The sequence below is a fragment of the Curcuma longa genome, chromosome 15 (assembly GCF_044706935.1).
Source record: "Curcuma longa cultivar G26 ecotype Majalengka, Jawa Barat chromosome 15, ITB_CL_G26_1.1, whole genome shotgun sequence".
NCBI classification, from domain to species: domain Eukaryota; kingdom Viridiplantae; phylum Streptophyta; class Magnoliopsida; order Zingiberales; family Zingiberaceae; genus Curcuma; species Curcuma longa.
Genome location: NC_133875.1, coordinates 11,164,298 through 11,189,008, shown reverse-complemented (window position 1 = coordinate 11,189,008; position 24,711 = coordinate 11,164,298). Strand labels below are relative to the sequence as shown.

The 24,711-nt window shown below is 35.5% G+C and overlaps 1 protein-coding gene across 1 annotated transcript; it reads right to left on the bottom strand.

Moving 5' to 3' along the window:
- Window positions 1-2,307: 2,307 nt before the first annotated feature.
- On the bottom strand, window positions 2,308-15,535 carry LOC141846648 (DEAD-box ATP-dependent RNA helicase 5; the record flags this gene model as incomplete). Its single annotated transcript, XM_074734690.1, is given in 5 exon segments — window positions 2,308-2,386; window positions 4,752-4,832; window positions 13,800-13,907; window positions 14,359-14,483; window positions 14,826-15,535. Coding segments are annotated over 5 exon segments (1,033 nt in total), but the record flags the coding sequence as incomplete, so codon positions are not given.
- Window positions 15,536-24,711: the final 9,176 nt, after the last annotated feature.

The window sequence follows — 24,711 nt, the reverse complement described above, 5'->3', positions numbered from 1 at the left end:
AGATTCTCTTTCAATTTATAGTGCCATCTGTTTGGTACAGGAAAATGCATTGATGTCATTAAAAATCATGTTGTATCTATGATGAGCATAGAATGTTTTGCAAAAGTGATGCCATTTCAATCAACTATGACATTTTTAGGTGGGTATTTTTGCAGGGCCAGCACAAAAAAGGGAAAAACAAACTTGAAATGAGGTTTGAAATTAGTAGATGTTCTGGTTTGAAACAAACTGTTTGACTAGCAGTTAGAGTATTCCCCACATCAATCTATGATGAAAAATAACCATGAAGTGACTGCCCAAATTTCTTCAGCACAAAGTAACTTAATAAGTTAGTTTCGTGCAACGATTAAATTGTTACTGTGTGACCTTGTGGTCACGGGTTCGAGTCACAAAAATAGTCTTTTACAATGCAGAGTAAGGCTGCATACAATAAACCCAATGAGTCCGACTCTTCCCTAGGAACTAGTATTAGTAGGAGCTTCATACACCAAACTACCCTTTTTCATTACGTAACTTACTAGGTGTTGCTCAATGATGTGTAAAATTATCAACTTATTCTACCCACTATTATGATGATGGTGTGTCGACAGTGATATCAACAGTAATAAAAGCTTCTTAACCTGGATACTCCATGTACAACTAATAAGAAGATATCCTTTCCACATCATGACTACTATGGAGATGTAGCTATCATTCTCACCCCATGACAAGTCGACACATTTTCTTATTCATTATAAGGGGCAACCAGAAAGAAAGAAAATGCACAAGTTTCTTAGTTATAGACTATCAAAGAAACATAAAGAAGAAACTATCGTTCAGAAACTATCGTTCCTTGTACTTGGAAAGTAGCCAAGAAAGATGATAACAATTGGTCGAGGATCAAGTTCTCAATAGGGGAGCACAATGCAAATTACGAAGTTAAATTTTAAAAGTTTCAGAAATTTTTATTTTGGTAGAACCTCTTAAGAGGACTAGTTATTTAAGAAAATTCTCTCATTAGATGTAGGATTGTTTTGGTAAACCTTTAATTTAATTTGATTTATTTTCTAGTTTGTAATATGATGTATTTCTCTTTGGTGGCATAGGTTATTCATTTCTCGAATAATTTTATATTTTATTTAATTGTCTAGGTTGGAGACTTTAGACCTTAATCCTCCATCTAAAACACTCTTTTTCTTAATAAAAGTTTTCTTTGTGAGCTTCCTTCTCTATGTGAGTGCTTTCATTTCTCTGTGTGAGGTTGTTTACCTCTAACTGTATTAGGTGGTACCAATTCTCTGAGTTTTGAAACACTTCCATTCTGTATCAGGTTTTCAGATCTGGTTGTCCTTGCTGAAATTGACAATGGAGGGAAAGCAAGGGAAATGTAGCAGAATATGATGTTGGAATCAAACGGAAAACAGCGAGGACTTGAATATAATCTGGAAAAATCACAGAATTGAAACTGTAGAATCAATGGAGGATAACTGAACCTGCAGGAACAATGCATAGAATAGCAAAAACGGTAGGACTCGAAAAAACAAGTTAATCTGATCTGCTTGAACAGAGTCACTGAAAACTAGAGGCCAGAAAGAGATTCTGTGAATAAACAGCAGAAAGAGAAACGTGGAAATCTGAGAAGCACAGGAATAATTCTTCCTAGCATCAGTGGAACAGATGTCTGAGAACAGATTTCTGTGAACAGCAAAAATCTGAAAAATTGTGAAACTGAGAATGCTGCAGAAGAATAGGACAGCAAGTTGAGAAGAACAAGGCAGCAGGTATCACCAATTTGAAGTGAGGTGATCAATGCACTGAAAGAACCCTTCATGGAAACAGCCATCACCCAGCGATTTCTGCCTGTTGATGAGGACAGCATTTGGTGTTCCCAGCAGCAGGTTGTCCAGGTCATAAGACAACAGATCAACCATGCTTTGAACAAGATGAAGAGATCTCCACTCAATGATGAAGAAGCTCACAGGAATGGAACTCATGAAGAGATGAACCCATTTGGCTCTGATACCATGTAAATTAGGAAAGCTATTGGGGTTTCATACTATGCATGAATAATATAAAACTAGACTTTAAATAAGAAAACTATTGGTGATTAAAACCAGAGGTAGTCCCCACTATGTATACACAATATAAAACTAAACTTTAATTGTATCACATTCTAGATCACTAGTATTACAATTAGGTCCAAACAATTATAATGACAGAATGATGCAAATACAACCAAGCTATTTCTAATCATATTTTCTTAATGATAAAATACCAAGCTATTTTCAAAGATTTGAAAAATAAATAAATAAATAAAACAAGTGTTACTTGATGATGTTTGATTTAATATTGAGCGGACTTCTGGTTCAAACCCCATGTCAAGCATTCTATCTGCTTCATCAAGAACCTACAATTATCAATTAACCATGAGTAAGCACTCTTCAAGATCTGCATGTTAATGAAAAAGCAAAATAATATTTGCAAAGTACAGAAAAGTAGGCAAATTATAGTGATGCAAACATAGAATAAATTTAAATTTTGAATTTTTATTTGAACTGTAATTGAATTTTGGTTGTATTATATTTTTGAATTGGGTATCTTTTGATTTAATACAAGAGTATGTTATTTTAGTTAATGTTTAAGCAGGTTAATTTATTAGTTTTTTTCTTAGTTTGATTGAAATAGACTATAGAAGTTATAGTATTTTTTTTCTTAGTTTGATTGGAATTGTATTTTTTCTTCTTAGGTACTAAGAGAAAAAAAAAATAGAGTTGAGCGGTGAGAGCCACAGTCGATAAATGCATATAGTTTAGATCATCTTCAAAGCTATTTTACAGACCAACTTTACAAAGTGGGTTAAGGATGGATTACCAGATTGTTAGATCCAGTATAACAGATACCAAAAATTGCAAGATCGAGTACAACCACCTTTCAGCCTCAAACCTAATGGTAATTTCAGCAACCGACAGGCCTCACATTATCTTGTATAAGTCATGATTTGAAATCTCATACCGTGCAAACAGTCAAAATGAATAGTTCTGATAAATTACCAAAACACGATGCTACTTGGCACAATAATGGAAGATTTAAAATTTCGAATCATGCCGGAATTTCAGTTTATGATCAAAACGATACGGTTTCAATACCATATCATGTCGTGTCAATACGATTTTAATGCTTTTTAAATATAAAATATATTAGTTAAAAAAAGTATATTATTAATATTTAATTGCTTTAAATGTATAAATTTGAGATGTTGAATATTACGTTCAAGTTTTGATATTATCTTGTGAGATATTTAACACCTATCGAATCTTTTGTAACAATTGTTAAATGTATAAATTTAAAATAAATATATTTATTATTATTACACAATAAAATATTTTAAATTATAATTTTATTGCAGACGCATCAAGTCCAAGAACTTGCATTTACAATGATAATGAAGATTGATCTTTAAGTTTATTGTAAAGGCATAAGTCCACGAACTTGCATCTACAATGGTAATGAAGATTCATCTTTGGTTTAAGTATTATTGTAGAGGTATCAAATTCGAGACCTTGCATTTATAATGGTCATAAAGATTGATCTTCAATTTCAAAATCTGTAGATCTATTTTGATGATTTTAAGGATTGATTATGTTATATTTATTTGAAAATTTTAAAAATTATCATGGATTAATGTATTTTCACATTTTGAGAATATGTAAAAGTTTTGGTCAAATTTTTTTTGTTTTTAGCATATTGGGTATTTTGGTATAATTTAATCTTTTAATTAGTTTTCTTCCTCATATTTAGAAATATAAAATGAAATAAACTAAATCATTATGATAATTTTCACTTCCAATTCATATGTCAGAATTGTATCTTTCATATATGAATAGTATCATATTGTAATATAGGCATCATGAGTTGTATAGTTCTAACAACTAGAAATCCAAGTAAGATGAATTGCACAAAAGAAGAATCGTGAACATAATGAAATTGTTACAACTTACAAGCTAATTATAATTATGATTATACCCAAAAGATTAGATGTATAATAGTGAAATAAGTTGCAAATGAATTATGGTCGAAAAATTGTGTAATTATCTATAGTTTATTCTAAGGGTAATAAAAGTTGACCCAACCCTTTTACACTTAACCCATAATTTGGCAAGATTGAATTGGTAAACAAGTTTGGATTATAAACCGTCAACCCGGTTATGACCTGCAAATAAAAAAGTCGAATTGGGTTTAAAATGATCAATCTATTTAATTAAATAGGTTGAATTGAGTCACATGGCCCATTATGACCCATTTAAACCATTTAATTAAACAGGTCAAGTGGCACAATATATCCCGTGTAACTCATTTAATTAAATAGTTTCGATCAAGGCAACCCATTTGAAAGTGGATCATATGCAAATTATATAATTTGGCCCAAAGGATATGAATGTCATGGTGAATGAGATACAAACCGTTTATAACTTGCCAACCTAAATTGTGCTACCCTTAGTTTATTCTTACCAAAAATGGGAACCAGTAGTACTCTCCTTTCCTTTAAAAAAGGACCCCATGAAGCATCACTTGAGTTATCCATCATGCATGCAGCATTTATAAACTATATTGTATGTCAATTATTGAGTGCACATTCTCTGTGTTCCTATATCAGAACATGTAAATGATAGTATGATGAATGTCTTACAATAATTTTCTAAAAAGATCCACATTGTGTGAGAAAAAAGGAAGACTGAAAAAATGGAACATTCAATGAAGATCATCATACTCACCACAAAAGTTACTTCCTTGAGTTGGCAAATGCCCATTTCAATTAGATCTTTCATACGACCAGGAGTACCAATAACAATATCCTGGGAGAACCATAGGATAAAACCTAGTTAGATATTGTACAAGAATAGATTCGTGTACAATTTATGGAGAAATAACGAAAAACAAACTTTATTTACTATCTACCTAGTTGAGAAACTGAAATTTTTGATTGAGTTTATACATTCAGAGAACAAAACTATTTTTTCCTATTTTTATCATGTTCCCTCATGAATAATCTCAAAAGGCAATTATAGATGGATGACTGAAATATCAAAGTTCATCAACAAGGCAAAACCGATGAAATTAAGTGCCAAAGCAACTAATAAATGCAAAGGGAAAAAAACATTGAGAAAAAAAAGGCATACTCATTTAGACCTGATATAAGCTACTTCACTGTGACTTTGTTTACTTGAGATAAGTCAACAAAAGGGTAAAATTACAAACATTGCATGGAGGAAGGAGCCCTCAATATCCAGTTAAAACTCAAAGCTTTTTCTAGCCAACTTTAAGTTAATTTGATCAAAATGCTCCTCTTGTCCAGGTTTTCTCAAAAAAATTAGAATTGCACAAACCAAACATCTTTGATTTTGAGTTCCTCATGCAGTCAGAGCTAAGGCCTAAGGTGAAAGAGTTCAACTAGGATGAGTTTTATCCTACGCCCTCCACCATAATAGGATCCAAACTACAGAAATTTAAGACTAGACAATACAGCCCAAACTCCTTTTTCCTCCAACTTCTTTTTCCTCCACGCACCAGTTACTACCAAGAGAGCCTATGTGTCTCTTGCCAATTGCACTAACCGTTTCTAAAACTTCTTTCATGTCAGCATCCAACTTGACTTGCACCCTTCTATAATCCAATTGCTAAAAACTTAAAAATGTAAGCATTAGCCACTTCTCCCCTAATCACGGGTGCCACTTGTTTACCTTCTTAACTGAGTGGGTTTTTAGGGTTAAAACTAAGTGAAAGGTTATTTCACCAAGGGTATAGGGTATGCATTACCAAGAGAATCTAGAACATATCTCCACTTTCCTGATGGAAAACCAGCATTTCCCCTCTTCTACTGGGAGGTAGAAGAAGCAGTTTGCCTACATCTCTTTGCTCCTATTGATTGATCCTCAATGGGACTGCAGTGACATGATGCACACAACATTCTTCTGGGACTCTCCTAGAACGAACATGATGCAAAAACACTATTTGTGCATTAAAACCTCCAACTTCCTAAAGAAGTTAGACAGAAATATTGCATTTTGTAAGGCTTAGGGGCTCGTCAGCCTCAAGAGCTGCACTGAGCTATTCCCCTGTCAATTATACACTTCTGTTAATGTCTTTCTCATTGCTACAGACATGGTCTCAACTTCGACAGGTACTTAGGGAGCAGTTCATCTGAGTAATTCCTCGATGGCACCCTCGAGATGACCATTGACAGCAGAACCCCTCAAGAGGGAGCATGTCTTCTGTGCTTGCATGCACACCTCTATCAAAAACACCAAATACATCAACCAGGAATCTATCATTGGTGACCTCTAGATTCACTTTCTTGAACCTATAGGCCATATAATTCAAGCTCAATGGGATATAAAAGACAGTTGAGACTTGGAAATACTCTAAGTTGACCAAAATCTATCTTCATTGAGTTATGCTCCCAAGCCTCTCACCGAAACTCCAAAATATAACAACTCCAAAGATGGCATCTAATTCTTTCATGAATATTTAGCCCTTTGAAATCTAGCCAATGATATTGAAATGCATATTAACCTTCGGTTGGGGAGAGCTAACAAACTTAAAGCTGATGGCGAGACTTGACAAACTTAAAGATGAGAACAAACAACTCACATGAGAACAAGTCAACCCACTCAAACTAATATAGCAGAATTAGGGGTGGCATTTTATATCGTATTTTATCATGTTAAACGTATCAGAAACGAAATGTGTTATTTAGGTCAACTAATTATATTTTTTAAAAATAATTTGGTAAGGTCGATAATTAATTCCTCTCTATAAATTTGTGACATAAAAATTATTAAAAATTTTAATATTAATATACCTTGTACACGAGTCAACTTGTATCACTCATTTATATATTCAAATTCTATTGTCACTTTCAAGGTTAAATCAAGTCATATTATCAGTTGTCTAACACTGTTATACCTAAGCATAACCACGGCCTCTAAGCTCAACTAATTCAATTAAAAAATAAATAAATTGTTGCTCTAGAAGCAAGATTGTTGCTCTAAAACCATAACCATGGCCTCTGAACTCACCTTGGAACACATGATTTTCTAGATTATCTCAGCAGTGTTCTAAATGGCATTTGAGGTGACCGCCTAGGCGGAGGCCGACATCAGCCACCCTGCTTTTATGGAAAGCAGTATTTTAGGCAGTCAACTTAGGTTTAAAAAACCCTCATGCCGATGCGTGATTTCAAAATAACTCACCTCCTTCTGCCTCCTGCTGCCTCAAACTGCATGTCACCATCACCTGCTACCATCGTTAGGTTAAGCTTTTATATGTTTCAGATTTAGCACAACAAAAACATAACTCTGGGCTCGAACGATACGTCCGGGCTCGCATGACAGGTTCGAACTTGTCACCGGGCCCTAGCGACGAGTCCGGACTCATCGCCGAGCCCAGGCGACGTGTCCAGATGCATCACCCCAGTCTGATGATGCATTCGAATTGTCCGACCCAAAATGCCGAAGCCAAAACACAATAACAGTTAGTTTTCTTCTTAACTTAGGATTTAATTGAATCGTTATATTAATAATTTTAATCAACTCCTAACTATAATTAGGATAATTTAAATAGGCTTAATTAAAGCCTAATAAAATTATCATATTAATATAATATATATATATTTTATTAAAAAAATATTTTTAAAAAAATATATAGATTAATTTTTTATTTTTAGCTAATATATTTTATAGTATATTTTTTACTAATTTTTTATCTTTATTTAATTATTATCTTGAAGATTAACAGCAAAAATTGAGAAACAACCGGAAGTGAAATTGAAGCCAAAGTCTAGCGATGTTGTTTGGGATTATGAGGTGTTGTATTGCAAAGAAAAAAGAAATTCAATCACACGTAAGTTGTGTAAGAGGCTTATTAAGGGAGGAGTTTATCAAATGAAGCATCATATTGCAAGTATTGTAGAACAAGTTGAAACATGTCCTAAAACATCCAATGAAGACAAAAAGAGTAAGAGCTTATCTTGAAAATAGCAAGAATAAGAAGCGAGAAAGGGTGGAAAAATTACAAGAAGAGAGGGTGGAAGTAAATATAGGTGTTGATGTAGAGGATGAAGATTGTCAAGTGAAAGGAAATTCTGCTAAAAATAAGTCAAAGCACCTCTGGCCTATTGATAAGTGGGCATCCGCAATCGATCCAACAAAGGCAAGATAACAAAACATAAATGATGCATTGAAGTAAAGTTTACAAATGATGTGCATATGTACCTTGCAAGATGGATTTATTAGACGAGGATTCCTTTTCATACAATTGACAATCAAAGTTTTATATAATTTATAAAGGCGGTTGGCCAAATCGGCCCTGGCTACATACCTCCAAGTCAATATCTTCTAAGAGAGCCATTTTTAAAATAAGAAATTGAGAAGACCAAATTATCTCTATAAAAGCATGAAGAAGAATGGATATTCAATTATGACTAACGCATGGACGGATTGCAAGAGAAACATTATGAATTTATGTGTTAATTACAAACTAAGCACTTCATTCTTTGATTCTATTGAAGAATCCAAGGAGGCACACATCGGGGCTTACATTTTTGAGTTTGTGGGAAAATACATCAATGAAATTGGCTCTCAACAAATTATTCAAGTAGTAACGGACAATGCAACAAATAATATGGCGACAGCGGAGTTGTTAAAAGTTACACAACCTCAAATTTTTTAGACCTCTTATGCGACTCATACAATCAATCTCATGCTTGAAGCAATTAGAAAGCTATCCAAGTTTAGTGAAATGCTTGAGAAAGCAACGGCCCTAATAATATTCATCTATACACATACTTTGACTATTATAAGGAAATATACCAAAAAAAGGGATATTGTGAGGCTCAGGGTAACTAGATTTGCTACTTCATTTTTGACTTTGGAAAGTCTCAAAGGGAAAAAAGATCCATTGAGACTTATGTTTACATCCAAGGAGTGGAGCAATACAATTAAGTAGTAGTATAAAGGGAAAAGTGATAGAGATGACGGTAACAAGTATCTCTTTTTGGAATAGTATTTCTTTGGCTTTGAATGTTTTCACCCCTTTAGTAAAAGTTTTACACCTTGTTGACGTGACAAAAAGCCCTCAACGGCCTTTTATTGAGTGCACTTAAACAAGGCAAGGAAGATATTAGAAAGGCTTTCAAAAAAGAAGAAAATGTCATCCTATTTTGAAGATTATTAATGAGAAGTCTAAGGGGAGACTTAATAGTCCTTTGCATTATGTTGCTTACCTGTTGAATCCAGTTTTTTTACTTTAAAGATCCAAGCATACAAAATGACACCAATGTTATGAATGAGTTTTTGAATTATGTTGAAAGAATTTTTTCCACCAAAGAGGGCATGCAATCCACCATTTCTAATGATGAATTGTTGAAGTACAAGAGTAAATTCGAAAACTTTGGAAGAAAAATAATGGTTGCGACATATGAGACGGTGGATGTGTACCATGACTTTGATATGGGTACATCTCTTTCCTTTATTTCTATTCACTTACATACATGTCTCTTTTACCTATTTTTGGGTTTATTATTTTTTGCCTCTTTACTTTTTTTTAAGTTGGATGGTGGTTCAAATATGGTGGTGGCACTCCAAACTTACAAAAAATGGCAATGAGATTTCTCTCTTTGACAAGTAATTCATCGAGGTGTGAAAGAGATTGGAGTCAATTTTTGAAGAGTAAATAGTAATTCATAAATTATGTTATCTATTCTTTCTTTTTATTTTTGAAGAGGTAAGTAGTAATTCATAAATTATATTATCTATTCTTTCTTTTTATTAATTTTTATAATTGTTTAATTGTTTAGATACATACTAAGAAGAGGAATATGCTCGAGACATCAAGATTGAATGATCTTGTATATGTTAAATTCAACGTCAATCTTATAAAGAAGAAGAGCAAAAGAGAATAGGCGAAGATTTGCTTCTATCCTCTCAAGCTAATGAAGCTTAAGGTTGGCTTGTTAATGGTGGTGATGAAGATGACGTCGAGCCGGGTTCAAGACTTACTTAGAGAATGGTGGTAGAGACATTGGGAGCAAATGAAGTTCTACAACCAAGGAAGAGCGCAAGGAACATCCTCATTAGAGAACTTTTTGACACATCGGAGGAGAATGAAGAAGATATTGATATTGAGTCCGATAATGAAAGGATTATGGATATAATTGATGGTGCATGTGTAGATGATTTAAAAGATTAGTTATGTTTAATCTAGTCATTGTTGGCTTGTTACCATGTTGGATTGAAACTTTAAATTTTGAATTTAAACTTTTGGTAAAAGTAACAATATTACTTTTTTAATATTATTATGGTGATGAATTTTTATTAATTATCTTATTAGTTGCATTTATATATTTATTTGTACCTTATATAAATTGTATTGTATAAAGTTTATTTATGTATAAACATCACAAAAATTGATGACTATTTATAATATTATATATATAAAAAATTCAATCATCTAGGCGGTTGAGGCGATAGGCGATTGAAGTGGCAGGCGATCACTGATCATCCCACCACCACCTACCGCCATTTACAACACTATATCTTGGACATCTAAAAGGGATTAGTGGCTGAACTCAAGATTGCCTTAGACACTAGCATCCCCAATATAGACTAGACAAAGCCACTGGGACATAAGAATTGTGCAAAAAACTCCTTGAATCAGTTAAGGACTCTTGAATTTCACCAAAAGCCCATTAGACTCTACCTATCTCTCCTACAGAGTGAGGGAGTTCATACCAACCCTACCCTTGAATCACACAACTGGAGATGAATGAGTAGCGGGTCATATGGGTCGGGTTGATAATACTAAGATCTCCTAGACAAGTTTAAGGCTAAGTTACACAATAGTCCAAGAAAAAGCTAAAAGCCATCAAAGAGTACCCTCCCAAGTCAACCCTCAACTCTCCTCATCATAAAGTGTAGCGTAAACAATCTCACATCTTGCTTGTCTGAATTTTTTAACTTTGCGCCTTTTTAAAGCTTTTCATTGTGGTGTAACATTTTAAATTTTTATTCTGACCTTACTGTTAATACAAACTTGCTCCTGTCAATACAAATTTTTCATTTTTACTCATCTACCATAAGATCCATTACTTAGAGTCCCCAAGCCTCATACATCCAAGAGCCTAAACCTTTCAGAGTCTCATCTTTATAAGACTTGAAGATTATTAGTCCCTTTCTTTAGACCACCTCTTATGCCCCTTGAAAATTTACTTAGAATCTGAGGATGCAATCGTCAAAATTTGAGATTGTTCCCAGTGCTACATTAGCCAAATTCTTAACCCACTATCAACAAGCTCCTTCTCCCTGATGCAAGAAACCCTGTCCCTTGCATGAGAAACCCTGAGCACTTTATTTCTTGTGATCACACGATGATATCATAACCCACCTACAAGCTTTCCTCTCCCCTATAGTTGCTGCAAACCTTGAAGAGTCAAAACAAGATCTTCAAAGAGTCCAAACATAAACCCATAGTTACTGCAGACCTTGAAATAATATCCTTCACGTAAAAGGCAGTCAACTTGCTGACTTAATGAGGAAACCTAGTCTATCACACAATCCTGCACCTTCTTCTAGCTAACTCTCTTGTAAGACCTCAACAGTTGACTGCTCATGATCCCCCACCAGCAAAAAAATTTCCCACTGCTTCTTTGCCAGTGCCATCTCCAGCATGAGACTCTGTCACCCAACTGCTTGAAATTACACAACCCAACAATTCACTGCAGAGCGCGTATTCTTTTCCAATGACCTTATGACTACATGAAGAGAATTCCAGTTAGAAGCCCAACTTCCTCATCCACCACACTCAAACTCCACCATCTTTCCAAGCTTCTCTTTCAATACCAATCGAACACCTACCTGCAACCACCTCATAATCTGTTTTGGCACCACAGCAGCCTCAGCAATATTACAGCTCCACTTCTGCTATGGATCCCCCAACAGATAGTATTTGATGTTGGTGTAATTTTAACTTGCAACGTGAATGGCTAGGTTCTCCTGTTGACCACGATTTTCTGCAGCTTAATTTCAATTTATCTTGTAGAGAAACGGCTCAGTTTGGATTACACTGCTAGATTCAATTACTGCTCTATACATTTTACAAAACAAGCATCAGATAAGGCATCACTATAATCTAGTTGATACTTGCTGATTTCTATTAGCCTCGCATATCTTAGGTAAAATAATTAAATTTTAATTGCTAGTAAATTCACACTATTAAAAATTATGATTTCAAAATAGATTTCATTGTTTTATAGAGAACCAAGCAATTATTCATGTAAACATGTAAGGGTGGTTTAAAGTATAAATTTGTATTGCTTGTTTCTTTTACACACATATTTATGACAAATTTGGCAAGGAAACTTTATGCACAGAAAGAGTAAGACTTTCAGAGTAAGTCCTAAAAAGGAAGAGATGAGTGATATATGAATTATGAGCTGAAGCAAATTCAAACAAAGCAGTTGTAACTGAACTCCACAAGAGACTTCACAAAGTAGATAATCCATTCCTTAGGCCATGTTTCCTACAAGAGAAAGAAACAACTATGGAAGGGAGGTAAAGATATATATATATATATATATATATATATATATATACACAATGGAAGGGAGGTAAAGAAAACGAACCGTGCCGAGATTTCGGTCCCGGACCGGAACGATACAGTTTCGGTACCGTATCATACCGTACCGGTATAATTTCGATATTTTTAAAATATAAAATATATTAAGTAAAATGAAAAAATTAATCTAAATATTTAAAAATAAAATATTTTTTAAAAAATAATAAAATAATTTTATGGATTTTAATAAAGTCTATTTAAATTATCCTCAACTATAGCTAGGAATTGATTATTAAAACCTCAATTAAACCCTTAGTTTAAAAGAATAAAAAAAAACCAAAACTCGCGACATTGCCCCAGATTGCGCGCAGCCTGCGCTCAGAAAGGTGTCGCGGGGCCCGCACAACGCCTCCGGTGGCGTCGCCGAGCCCAGGTGGCACCTCCGGAGGCATCGCCGCTCCTGGGTGATGCCTCCGGAGGCGTTTCCCAGCCGAAACAGCGGTGTCGGTGCTGTGCCGGTGCCGATCCGTCGGTGGAACAAAAAATTTCGCCTGTATCGCACGATACGGCACGAAATTTCAATCCATATATATATATATATATATATATATATATATATATATATATATATATATATATATATATATATATATATATATATATATATATATATATATATATATATATATAAATATATATATATATATAGGAACTAATTTGTATTTCCTTGGAGAGAAAGAAATTGGCCATGTTTCCTATCCAATTGTGCTCGTGGAGGTAAAGAAAGGGGAAGAAAAGTTAACTTTCAAAAATTGATTTGTTAAAACAAAATAAAAGAAATAATTACATAATAGATTAAAAACAAATTCACTTAGATATTCTAACAGTTGATCCAGTTTCCATCCGAATTGGGTGGAAACAAAAGTGGGCTTTGTTGGGGAAAGAATTGCCAACCCTTTCATTCTCTCCCTCTGTGTTTCCATTTCTAGCTGTTTTCTTCAAAATATTGTCATTTTAAGTCTCAAAAAAATAAAAGTGCTTAAAATATTGTTTGTTACTATGGTCTTTTCCCTTTGCTTCTACAAATATAAGTATTCGTTATTTCTAAGGTGCAGCTCAATAAATACAAAATAAAAATTCTATAAAATACACATTTATTCAAATGACAGCGAAACAAAAATATCAAAGAGAAAGAAACTTCTTTAACTTACAACTCCAGACTTTAGAGAGGCAATTTGTGGTCCCTTAGAAGTTCCACCATACAAACAAACTGACTTTGTGCCTGAAGGAGTCCCAGCATCACTTAAAACATCTGAAATCTGTTACCAAAGAGAAGTTCAACCTCAAAAAGCGTGTACCAACGTTTTTAAGATTCATTAAGGAACATGTGCTACAGAATATTGTATGATGCAACAAAAAACACTTTCAACATAAACACAATATTTCTCAATCATAATTGTAAGTTTCTTGAGCTATTTATATCTAGGAAAATTCTAACAATCATTAACTCATGTACCACATATGAGCAACATAAGATTTCATTAAATTTCCAAGCTTTCTTACCATAACATTACAAATATTCAATAGTTTATAAAGATTTTTTTAAGAATAAAACAAAAGGTACACATGAACTATTAACTAACTGGGGAACTGTGTTGGGGTTTGTTAGGCGACCTATCTAAGATTTATAATCAGTAAAATTCAGTAAAACAAGAAAAAAAAACTTAAGAACAACAACTGAAACAGAAAACAAAATCAAACCGAACATACTTGCTGAGCTAGCTCCCTTGTAGGAGACAAGACAAGGCAACGAGGGACTGCCCTTTTGGATTCTTTCCCATTCTTGATTTGTAGAATATGCATTAGTGCTGGTACACCAAATGCCAGTGTCTTTCCTGTAGAAATGAGTATACCAATAACATTCCCGTACACATCTCTCAGTATCTTAAAAAAAAAAGAAAATGAAAAGTGTAGGTGAAACTAAGAATGAACAGGACTGGTATTGATAGCAAACAATGATCTATTTCTCAGTCTGCCATAGTATGTGATCCTTTATCACAAGCTACAGGCCTATAGCACACAAAAGTATAGTCCAACGAGATGGAATCACCACAGTTAATCTTAATGGATACATTCATGGGTGAAGGGTTTAAAAGGTTGGCAGGAACAAATTGAATGAGCATAAATCATGAAGACTAATTAAAACAAGGAGTCGGGCAAAAGGTTCATGAGATTACCGGACCCAGTGGCAGCAATACCAATCAAGTCGCGACCATCTAAGAGGAAAGGCCATGAATGTGATTGAATAGGCGAAGGCTTGCTGAAGCTTTTGCAGCAATCAAGGACTTGTGCCGGGAGCGCAGTCTCGGAGAATGAAGTGAGAGCCTTGTACTTGGCATCTGAAGTGTTGTTTCCAGAAACAATGGCGGATCCATATACTCTCGGTCCCTGTTCCACCTCCACACCCTTCTTTCCACCCTCCTCTTCGACTTGCTTCTTCTCCTTATTCACCCTTGACGCTGGCTCATCCCAAAAATGAGCACCTTTCTCACTCTCCCTCTTCTTCTTAACATCGTTAATCTTCTCCACTTGTGCATCTTGTTCTGCCTTCTGCGGAGGGTCGAACTCGATCTCGACATCGCCTGCCTTTCTCTTCTTCTTCTTCTTCTTATTCTTCACGGATTCATTGTGCCCATTTGCAGGGGAATCCACGGCAGCGATTTCATCCTCGCGGAGGGCTCTGCTATTGTATTCTTTAACTTTGCTCTTTTCTCTCTTATTCTTCGTCTTGGGTTTCTTTGCGGGGCCTTTTTCTCCTTCCTCGAGACGAGAAGATTGTTGTGTCTCCACCACGGCGACGTCGAACGTTCTGCCCATGGAGAGGAGAGGAGAGGAGGGAAGAGAAGGGTTTGGGATCTGGGGTTTGGAGTTTGGAGTTTGGCACCCAGAAAAGTTGCTAGCGAATGTTTCGTTAGGGCTTTTGCAGCAAATATAGCCCGCGCATCGCGACACGAGGCGTGAAGGGCCATGCACGATGCATTGGGCTTGATCGAGGCCATGCGAGGTGTGGAACCATGCTGGCCACAAATTGTAATTATATGTAAACCAGACCACGGGCCCGTAGGCCCATGCACGATGCATTGGGCTTGATCGAGCCACGGGTATTGTAATTATACGTAAACCCAACCACGGGTCGAGTTCCCGTCCGAAGCCCAAATTCTTAATAAGATCAACGGACTAATTACCTATCGACTCAAATTAACGGACTATGATGACAAAAAGTGATTACATTCATCTCAAATAGTTCAATATCGTCAATCTCATGATTAAATGTAGATGGTTAAATTAGATATCGAACCAGTCCACAGGTGGAAGGGTATATCGTAATTGTCCTGATTCGACTCTTGTTGTATGGTGGCAATTCTACCACCTGCAACTACTGATTTGGCTAAAGCCTGGGAGCAATTGTAACCAACTTGACTCAAATTAACAAATTAGAACCATCCTCACTGAACTATAATTATACATGGGTCTGACCAGACCAGTATAAATCAAATCCAACTTAAAACCTTAACCACATTAATAGGGTTGGTTACCCTTGATCTAGGTTAACAGTTTAAAACCATAATCAGTGACCGATCGATTAAGATTCAGGATAGAAAAATTATTATTCAACCGTTTTAATGACTATTTTTTCTCTCTTTTGAATAATTTAGATTATTTAACGATGATTTCTAGATCAATGACTACAATTAATTTACTATACTTCCCAAACTCTATAAATATCCTATTATATTTATTGTTTACATCTTTTCTATTCTTGTCTGAAATTTTTTTTACTTCAAGTTTTCAATACAAATAGAAGTTCACTAGAAGGCAATTTGAATTTAGTTATCAATGAGATTGAATTTTACTAATAATGAGTTATTTCTAACATCTACAACACAAGAAAATATAAAAACTTTCAAAATTCGAGTTACTCTACTTTTAAAATCATCTATTTTTATCAAATATTTTACAAAAAAACACTCTTCTATTCAAAGGAATGTATGCAAAATATATAATATACACCCCATAAATTTCAACTAGTGTTGATTATGGATCATTAAAGCGACATGTTAAAACTAAGTATTTAGTTAAGTTTAGTGTCGATTGTTCTCAAATATAATTATCCAAATTTTATCAAAAAGTGAAAATATTAATTCTAATTTATTTAAATATTTTGATATAAATTAAAAGAATTATTAGTGTCATGTCCCGAGAGACGACTGTCCAAAAAATTTCGACAGCATCTCCCCTGTGACAATTCAACTTTTCCTGAATACATACTAAAGTACAGGCCCACACGACCACTCTACAATATAACATATGTATCCACAAGACTAAACTATATAAATAAGGATAATGGGCCCACATGACCACAAATCACATATCAGAAATAATACAGAACTACACAATCAAATAAAATCCGAAAATCATACGAAGTACCCAACAATCCAAAAACACACGAAGGAAAATCAACTTCGTCCTGCTGTGAGATGGGGGCAATCTGGCAGAACTTCCAAGGTTCCATATCCTTATCTACTACCTAAGGACATAGAAAAATTTCAGGGTCTGGGTGGTGAGTATAAAATACTCCGTGGGTACTAGACAGAAGTGCACAACATAAAGAAATAAGCATAGATATCAAAGGTATACAGTCTCAATAGGATATTTACTGAACAAGGTCAAACAAATAAGATATGCAACAAACATATATTAACCAAGTGCAACAACCATAATCATATAACAGCAAGTGCATCAACCATAAATGTAGTAAACAACTAACAATAAATGCATACATGGTCACTGTTTGCACTCATCACCTTCAGTCACCCACCCAGTACAGTGAACTGGGGGCGCCAAATATGACAACTGCACACCCTCCAATAATAGACCACTACACGTGAGTGAGGAGCGGGGAAAATATCATTATCTACCCTCAACATCCCCAGAAACCTATATTGTGCAATGAACTGGGATGCACGACAGAAATCACCTGCTCCAACAATAGACCAACTACACTTGAGGGGGAGGAGTAGTATTCCAGGAAGGCTATCTAGCTAGTCTTGGTAGCACTCACACTGTGCAGTGCTATAATGCTCTCACCCATACTGTGCAGTGAGAGTTAATAACAACAACAACATGATGCTATGATGATATTTCAATAGATAACTATTACACTTACCAAGATATACACAACATCAATCATGATAAGTCAACATATATAAACAACAGATCATATCAAGGTCAACGATAAGCCTCAGGCAACGAATCAAGCAACAAATCAAGCAACAATACAATAAGGATAGCAATAGGATAATCATGCACTACGAAAGGACCTGTGTTGACCAAGCACAAGAGTACCCACCTGATGTAACGCACGTCAAAATCAGAACCTCTCCATATAACAGGATCTACAAATCAAGGTCCTGCAGATTACAACATATAATACTCACTAAGTACAACAATATATTAAATTTTACAATAGGTCAAACCCTAGTTGAACCCCAAGTTAACCTAATTTAATCACAACTAACCCTCATTTTACACTTAATCTCAACCAAATTTAAAATTTACCTAATCAAACAATTCTTGCTACATGTTTTTCTCATAATGATCTTTAGTTAAAGGTGTACAAAAGTTAACAAGTAGCATGAAAGGTAATCCAATCTAAAGATAGGTTTTAGCTAAGAAGTAACACAAAATTTAAAAAATTTACTTAGACTTCAGAGTTGATAGATCCAATCTTGACGTAGCTCTCTACACAACCCTAGTTATAAAACTTAATTTACACTACTAACAAACAACCCTTTATTCCCTTCCTAATCCAAAATACACTCATAAGTACTAGAACGAACCTACAACATGAATATAATAAGACCATGTATTTATTTTCCAATTTTCCTTCAATTGAACAGAAATGGATAGGTGTTTGAATGCTACAAAATGTTTGAGGCTATCAAACATAAATAACATGTAACTATTAATTAAAACTAAACAATCTTGCGTAGTGTCCATAAAAATATTACTGAATTCTGACCTCTAATTTGACCGATGCGTAAGGCAAGATTCGTTCATCGTGGTGATATCTTGGATGCAAAGCAACAGCAGCGGTGGCTTCATACAAGACACACAGACCAAATTGTGGCTAGAGAGAGAACAAGAAGGAGAGGTCAACGGCTTGCCCTAGCTCCTCGTTGTGCCCCATCTTTGAGCAGCACCGGATGGTGGGATTTCGGGGTAGGACACAGGGGGAAAAGGATAAGGGGAGAGGGAGGGGAGGGGAGGGCGGTAGGCATCGGCGAGTAGGGGTTTTGTGGTGGGGCGGCGCGGTGCATAGGGAAAATCACAGGGGAGGAAGGAGGTGCAACGACAGAAAGCAAAAGTCGCAATCCGTCTAGGGTTCGCTCCCACCTTCGATCGACTTCTTTATAGCCTTAACTCTGCGAGGTTCTCGCCAGCAAACGCGGGTGCTGGTGATGCCGTCGGCGAGGAAATCGAGATCGCGAGATCCCCTCGCAGTGTCTGCGGGCAGGCGGGGTCGCGAGGTGCGTGGAGCAGGGAAAAAGTCACGATTGCGGCTTAAGTTTCCTTAACGGGCGTGGGCGGGTTAACGGGTTTAACCCAAATCCAATAACCTGATTGTTAACTAGGCTTAGTGGGCTGGTTTAATCGGGCTCTTAATTGGGCTCCCTAACTGGGCTTTAAGGCTGACCCAATTGGCTTAAATGGGCTCTTAATTAAGGGATTGGTTTAATTAGGCTTTTAATTGGGTTGACTTAATGGGTTTAATCATTAAACTCAAATGAGCCTAATCCAATTAACTACCTAGCCTTTACTGATTAATTATTAAACCTAATAATTAATCCCCCCTTGATCTTTACCAATCCATTAGGGTTATTTACAATTAACCCTTAACCTAATAATTAACCCCCCTTAATCTTTACCAATCCATTAGGGTTATTTATAATTAACCCCTAAAATTTTCTCGTATCTTACAATTAGCTTTATTTATTTCTGTCAAATATCTTTTTTTAGTTTTAATTCCAAATATATATTTGAAGATTTTTTATCAATATCATTTAATCTATTTGATAATGTGTGATGTGTGTTTCATAGGCATAGCTATGTTTTGGAAGAGGGCAAGGGTATTGGCGAAGCCAGGCAATTCCTCCTGCGTCGTGACCAACTGCAGTATTTACCTCCTCACAAATGGTCGTGGGGCCGATCGTGTGTGGCCGCTAAGGTGGCGGATTCTACCTTTTTGCAGAAGATGTGTGTTTCATATATTTGTTTTGGTATTGTTACGCATACATTTATTCTATTACATTAGTATATTTTGCATACTTACATCACTTTTGTATTATTTTTACTATTTTAGTTCAAAAAACTATTCTTTATGTATTTTTATTGACATGATACGAATTTAAAATTTAATTGAAGTCAAGAAATCTTAGAGCATGCATTTCAAGCTCCAAGCATCACCTATGGAGTTGGACGCATAGTAGAGCAACGATTGATCATCAAGAACAAAGCACGATATGATAATGTTAGGGGACACGATCATGTTTCTTATTGTTGCCTATAAAGAAGAATTCCATAGCCAAACACAGTCTGACCGTGCTATTTTTTAAGAATGTCATAATAGATTTAGAAGGTTTGGAGGTTATAAAAGGATCCAAGGGGCTCATGTTTGAGGGAATTGGGATAGATGTAGGATCGTTGTGTGTATGAGAGAGTGGGTGAATCTCGATTGTTTATTTGTTTGATTTCATCTTTCTATCAAGAGCATTAGTGACAACGGAATATAAATAAGCAAAGAACAAGGGAAAAAGGGCAAGAGGAATTTACTTAGTTCCCAACCCCCAGGATTGGTACTCCAAGGCTTATGAATATTTTTTTGGAGGCGGAGAAACTCGTCTTATGGTCCAAATACAAGAATAGAGAATAAGAAGTAAGCAATATAAAACAAACACAAACACTCGAAGTCAAGCCGATTTGGAAGTTTTAAGTGCAGCGTATCCCTCCTGAAACTTCCTAGGTTACACGAGCAGAGCTTCGATCGCGTTCACAAGCACAACAAAATCAGAGAGGAGAAGTGAATTCTTGTTCTTTCAAGTGCTTCTCAAGGTGCCTTATAAAGACCCATTTGAGCGCCCTGGCTCAATTCAATCTAATCTGACTCCGTCGATTTTATCCAATCAAGTCTTAACCTGGTCCAAGAACCTGGACTAGCCTAGGGCGCTTAGACCATCCGAGCACTTCGAATCAAATTCGAGCGCCCAGATCTAGTTCGACTCGATTCACCTCGAGTCGACTTTGATTCCCTCCGAACTTGGTTTGGTTGTGTCTGTTTGCTTTTGTCTGTTTTTTTAGTCTTGCTTCCTACTCCAAGTTTCTACAAGACACACATACAACAAAGAAGCAAACTAAACCTTAATTGTAGTTTGTCTGACCTATTAGGCTTATCTAAGTCTTATCCTGTAGGTTTAATCTACTAGGCTTCTCCACCTAAGGGTCACTCCTCCATAATTTTTTTTTGTCAAGCATTCAGTCACTCTTAATCTACTTGGACTTACTCTTGTCTAACCTCTAGTTAGGACTAGTCACTCGGTAGACTTTCCACCCACCAAACATTCCTCCAAACTTTCTCGGACTTTTTCTTGCCTAACCTTCAGTTAGGATTAGTCACTCGGTAGACTTCTCACTGTCAAGCATCGGGTCACCCTTAACCTTCTTGGACTTCTGCTCAGCCTCGATCACTCGACCCCGAGGACTTTCCTTTCGATGTCCAATCCTCGTTGACCCATCGACTTGCTATACGTTCGATCTATAAACCCCCTAGACTTCCCTGCCTGGTGTCCCTGATCCTACTAAGACTTTCTTGCCTAATCTCCAATTAGGACTTGTCTTGCCTAGTCGCCAATTATGACTTACCTTACCTAGCCTCCAGCTAGGACTTTTCCTTTTGACTTGATGGAGCTTGAAATTCTGTTCCGTTTAATCCTTGCCAGATAAAAATTTTTCGGAGACAGAATTTTTTCAAGCAACTCTCATATTCGATCAACCATGTGCTTGATCAATGCATAAGATCATTGGGCTCTTATGTTGGTATTCAGTATCCATATATATAAAAGAAATAATTTACGCAGCGAAAAATAAATTGTACCTTTCTTCTTGAGATTGCGTAAGAGATATTCTTTACCCAAAGACTTCTTGATCTTCTGTTGTATTCCTCTCCTCTTCTTAAACGTTGTGTGGGCAACGATCTTCCAAGATAAATCCACCCAAATTCTGCTTTTTCTCTTCTTCAATACGATGGCAAGCAAGAAGGAAACCTCCCTCTTCTTCTTCCTTTTTCCTTCCTTCTTTCTCTTCTTCCTTCTCCCTTCTTGGCTGCCGGCCCTAGTAAGAATGATGTCCTTGTGTGCCGGCCCTAGCAAGGTATAAGAGAGGAGAAACCGAAGCACACAAAGGGAGGAGAAGAATATAGGAAGGGTGCCGACCCTAGCAAAGAAAAGGAAGGGGGGGGGGGAAGTGTTGTATTGCCGCTAGTCTTAGAGAGCTTGGAAATAATTAGATTGATTTTTTCCTCTCTCTATCCTCCCCTTTTATAGTTTTGCCATTATAGAAAATTTAAGAAAAAATCTAACTGAATTTTTATAATTTTGTTGTATAATAAAATTTATATAATTTTGTTGGATAACAAAATTTCTTTACTAAATTTTGTTGGATAACAAAACTTAATAAAATTTTGTTGCATAACAAAATTTATATAATTTTGTTGGATAACAAAATTAAAACAATTCTACTTAGAATTAATCCGAATTCTATTAACTAAATTCTCAACGGAATTCTTAACGGAATTCTAATAGAATTCTTAACAGAATTCTAACCGAATTCCAATAGAATTCCTAACAGAATTTTTAACAGAATTCTTAACAGAATCTCATAGGTGGATACGAGACTTTATTCAGAGGCTACAGCAGAGACCTAGAGGAGGAATTGGTAATGGCCTCCTGATGGGCTTGGGCTTCATGTGTTCTCCATGAACATCCAACTCAAGTCCATCAATAATAATTCATACCATTAAAGGGTTATTATTGAACTACCGCACCAATCCCATATTATAATATGGGCTCCTTCTTATCATGAGTGCATTAATCTCCCTGTGTTTAAGATATCATATGTTTGTCAATTAATTGAATTACTGACAACTCAATTAATTAACTTCTGAATCCAAGAGTAGTACCACTCAACTTTATTATCATGCGGAACTAAGTCCACCTGCAGGGTTTACATGATAATCCTTATGAGCTCCTCAAGGGGACATCATTAGCCTAAATATAAGGACACAGTTTCCTTCTATAATTAACAACACACCATATACATAGTATTATCTCCCAACTCATCGGGCCTTTTGATTTAACAAATAAATCTCACCCTTTGATGAAATAAAGAAATACATACTAAGTATATGTGCTTGTTATTATATCGGGATTAAGAGTATGCACATCCATAATAATTGAGGTCTAGTTTGATTATATAGTTAGTATAAATCGAACGACCTCAAATAGTCCTGCTCAATACACACAAAGTGTACTAGTATAATCTAATAGTCAAGATAAACTAATACTAATTACACTACAACCATTCCAATGGTTTGTCCCAGTCCATCTTGGTTGTGAGCTACTATTTATAATTTATAAAAAATCGATAACATGATCTTTTGTGTGGCACCACACACCATATTATCTACAATATAAATTAAGTGAACAACTGCATTAACATGTATCAGAAATATAAAATGCAACATTTGACCAAGGTGATTCTCATTTTAATATTATTGCAAAATAGATATTTATACAAAAAGCAAGGCTTATAGTATACATCCCAACATGACTAATTTTCAATTTGGACTTTCCTTGCTAATCTTCTGGTTAACTTTGACTTGATTAGACTTTATTCACATTCAAATATTAGGTCCTATTTGAATCAACCCTTGGTCAAACTAATCAGGCCTAGGTACATTGTCAAATATCAAAACCCTAGAGGCATATTACATCAACTATCTCCCTTTTTTTGATATTTGACAATTTTCTTAAGTTAAGTTGTAGGTCGTAAGGCTTTTAATACTTTGGGAGATTACTAAATTTTTTAACTTAAGCTTGTTGGGTTTCTCTATGTGCATTGTAAAATTTTATTTCAATGAACAAGAAGTGGAAGCGTAATAATCTATATTATTACAATATGTACATAAAAAATCACATGAGGATACACATGCATGTAGACATAATCATAGAAAAGACAACATAAATAAATTATACCTGTTAGATGATGCGAAGTGGAAACAACATCAACTAGTAATCTTTAGAAAAATTGTCTCTAGTCATATCCACACTAAGATTTCCTCGAGAGACTTCCCTAAATCATGCTTCGTGTCACACGTCCCGAGAGATAGCCATCCGAAAAATTTCGGCAGCATCTCCCCAGTAACCATGACAATTTCCCTGAATACATGTATACATAAAGGCCCACATGACCTATCCATACTACATAATATAGATTTATGTACAACTAAATAATAGAAATGTGATCCACTCGGCCACTCACACATCCTAATGTATGCATAATAATGTAAATCTAAATCTACATAACCACCAACGAATAAACTCAAAAAGTAAAGAAAATCCAAAATTACGCATGCGGAAACATAATGGATATGACTATAAAATTACGGATAAGAAACATACTAGAGTCTCAAAAACACTGATACGAATCATAAACTCGAAAGTAAAGAAGGTAAAACAGAAAGTGCCACAACTCTATATTAATACATCCACACACAAAAACATAAGAAATATCTTCTGCTGTGAGATGACATGACTGGCAGGATCTCCTCGGCATCAGCTATAATCTCCTACCTGATATTTGGGAAGATAAAAAAATCTCAGGGTCTAAAGGGTGAGTACAGGATACTCAATGGATAATAAGAAAAGATAGTGCATGATCAAAGTATATAATCAAGAGTGTTAGGATCGGTTGGTTCGCTAGAGGGTGGGGTGAATAGCGTTTCTCAAT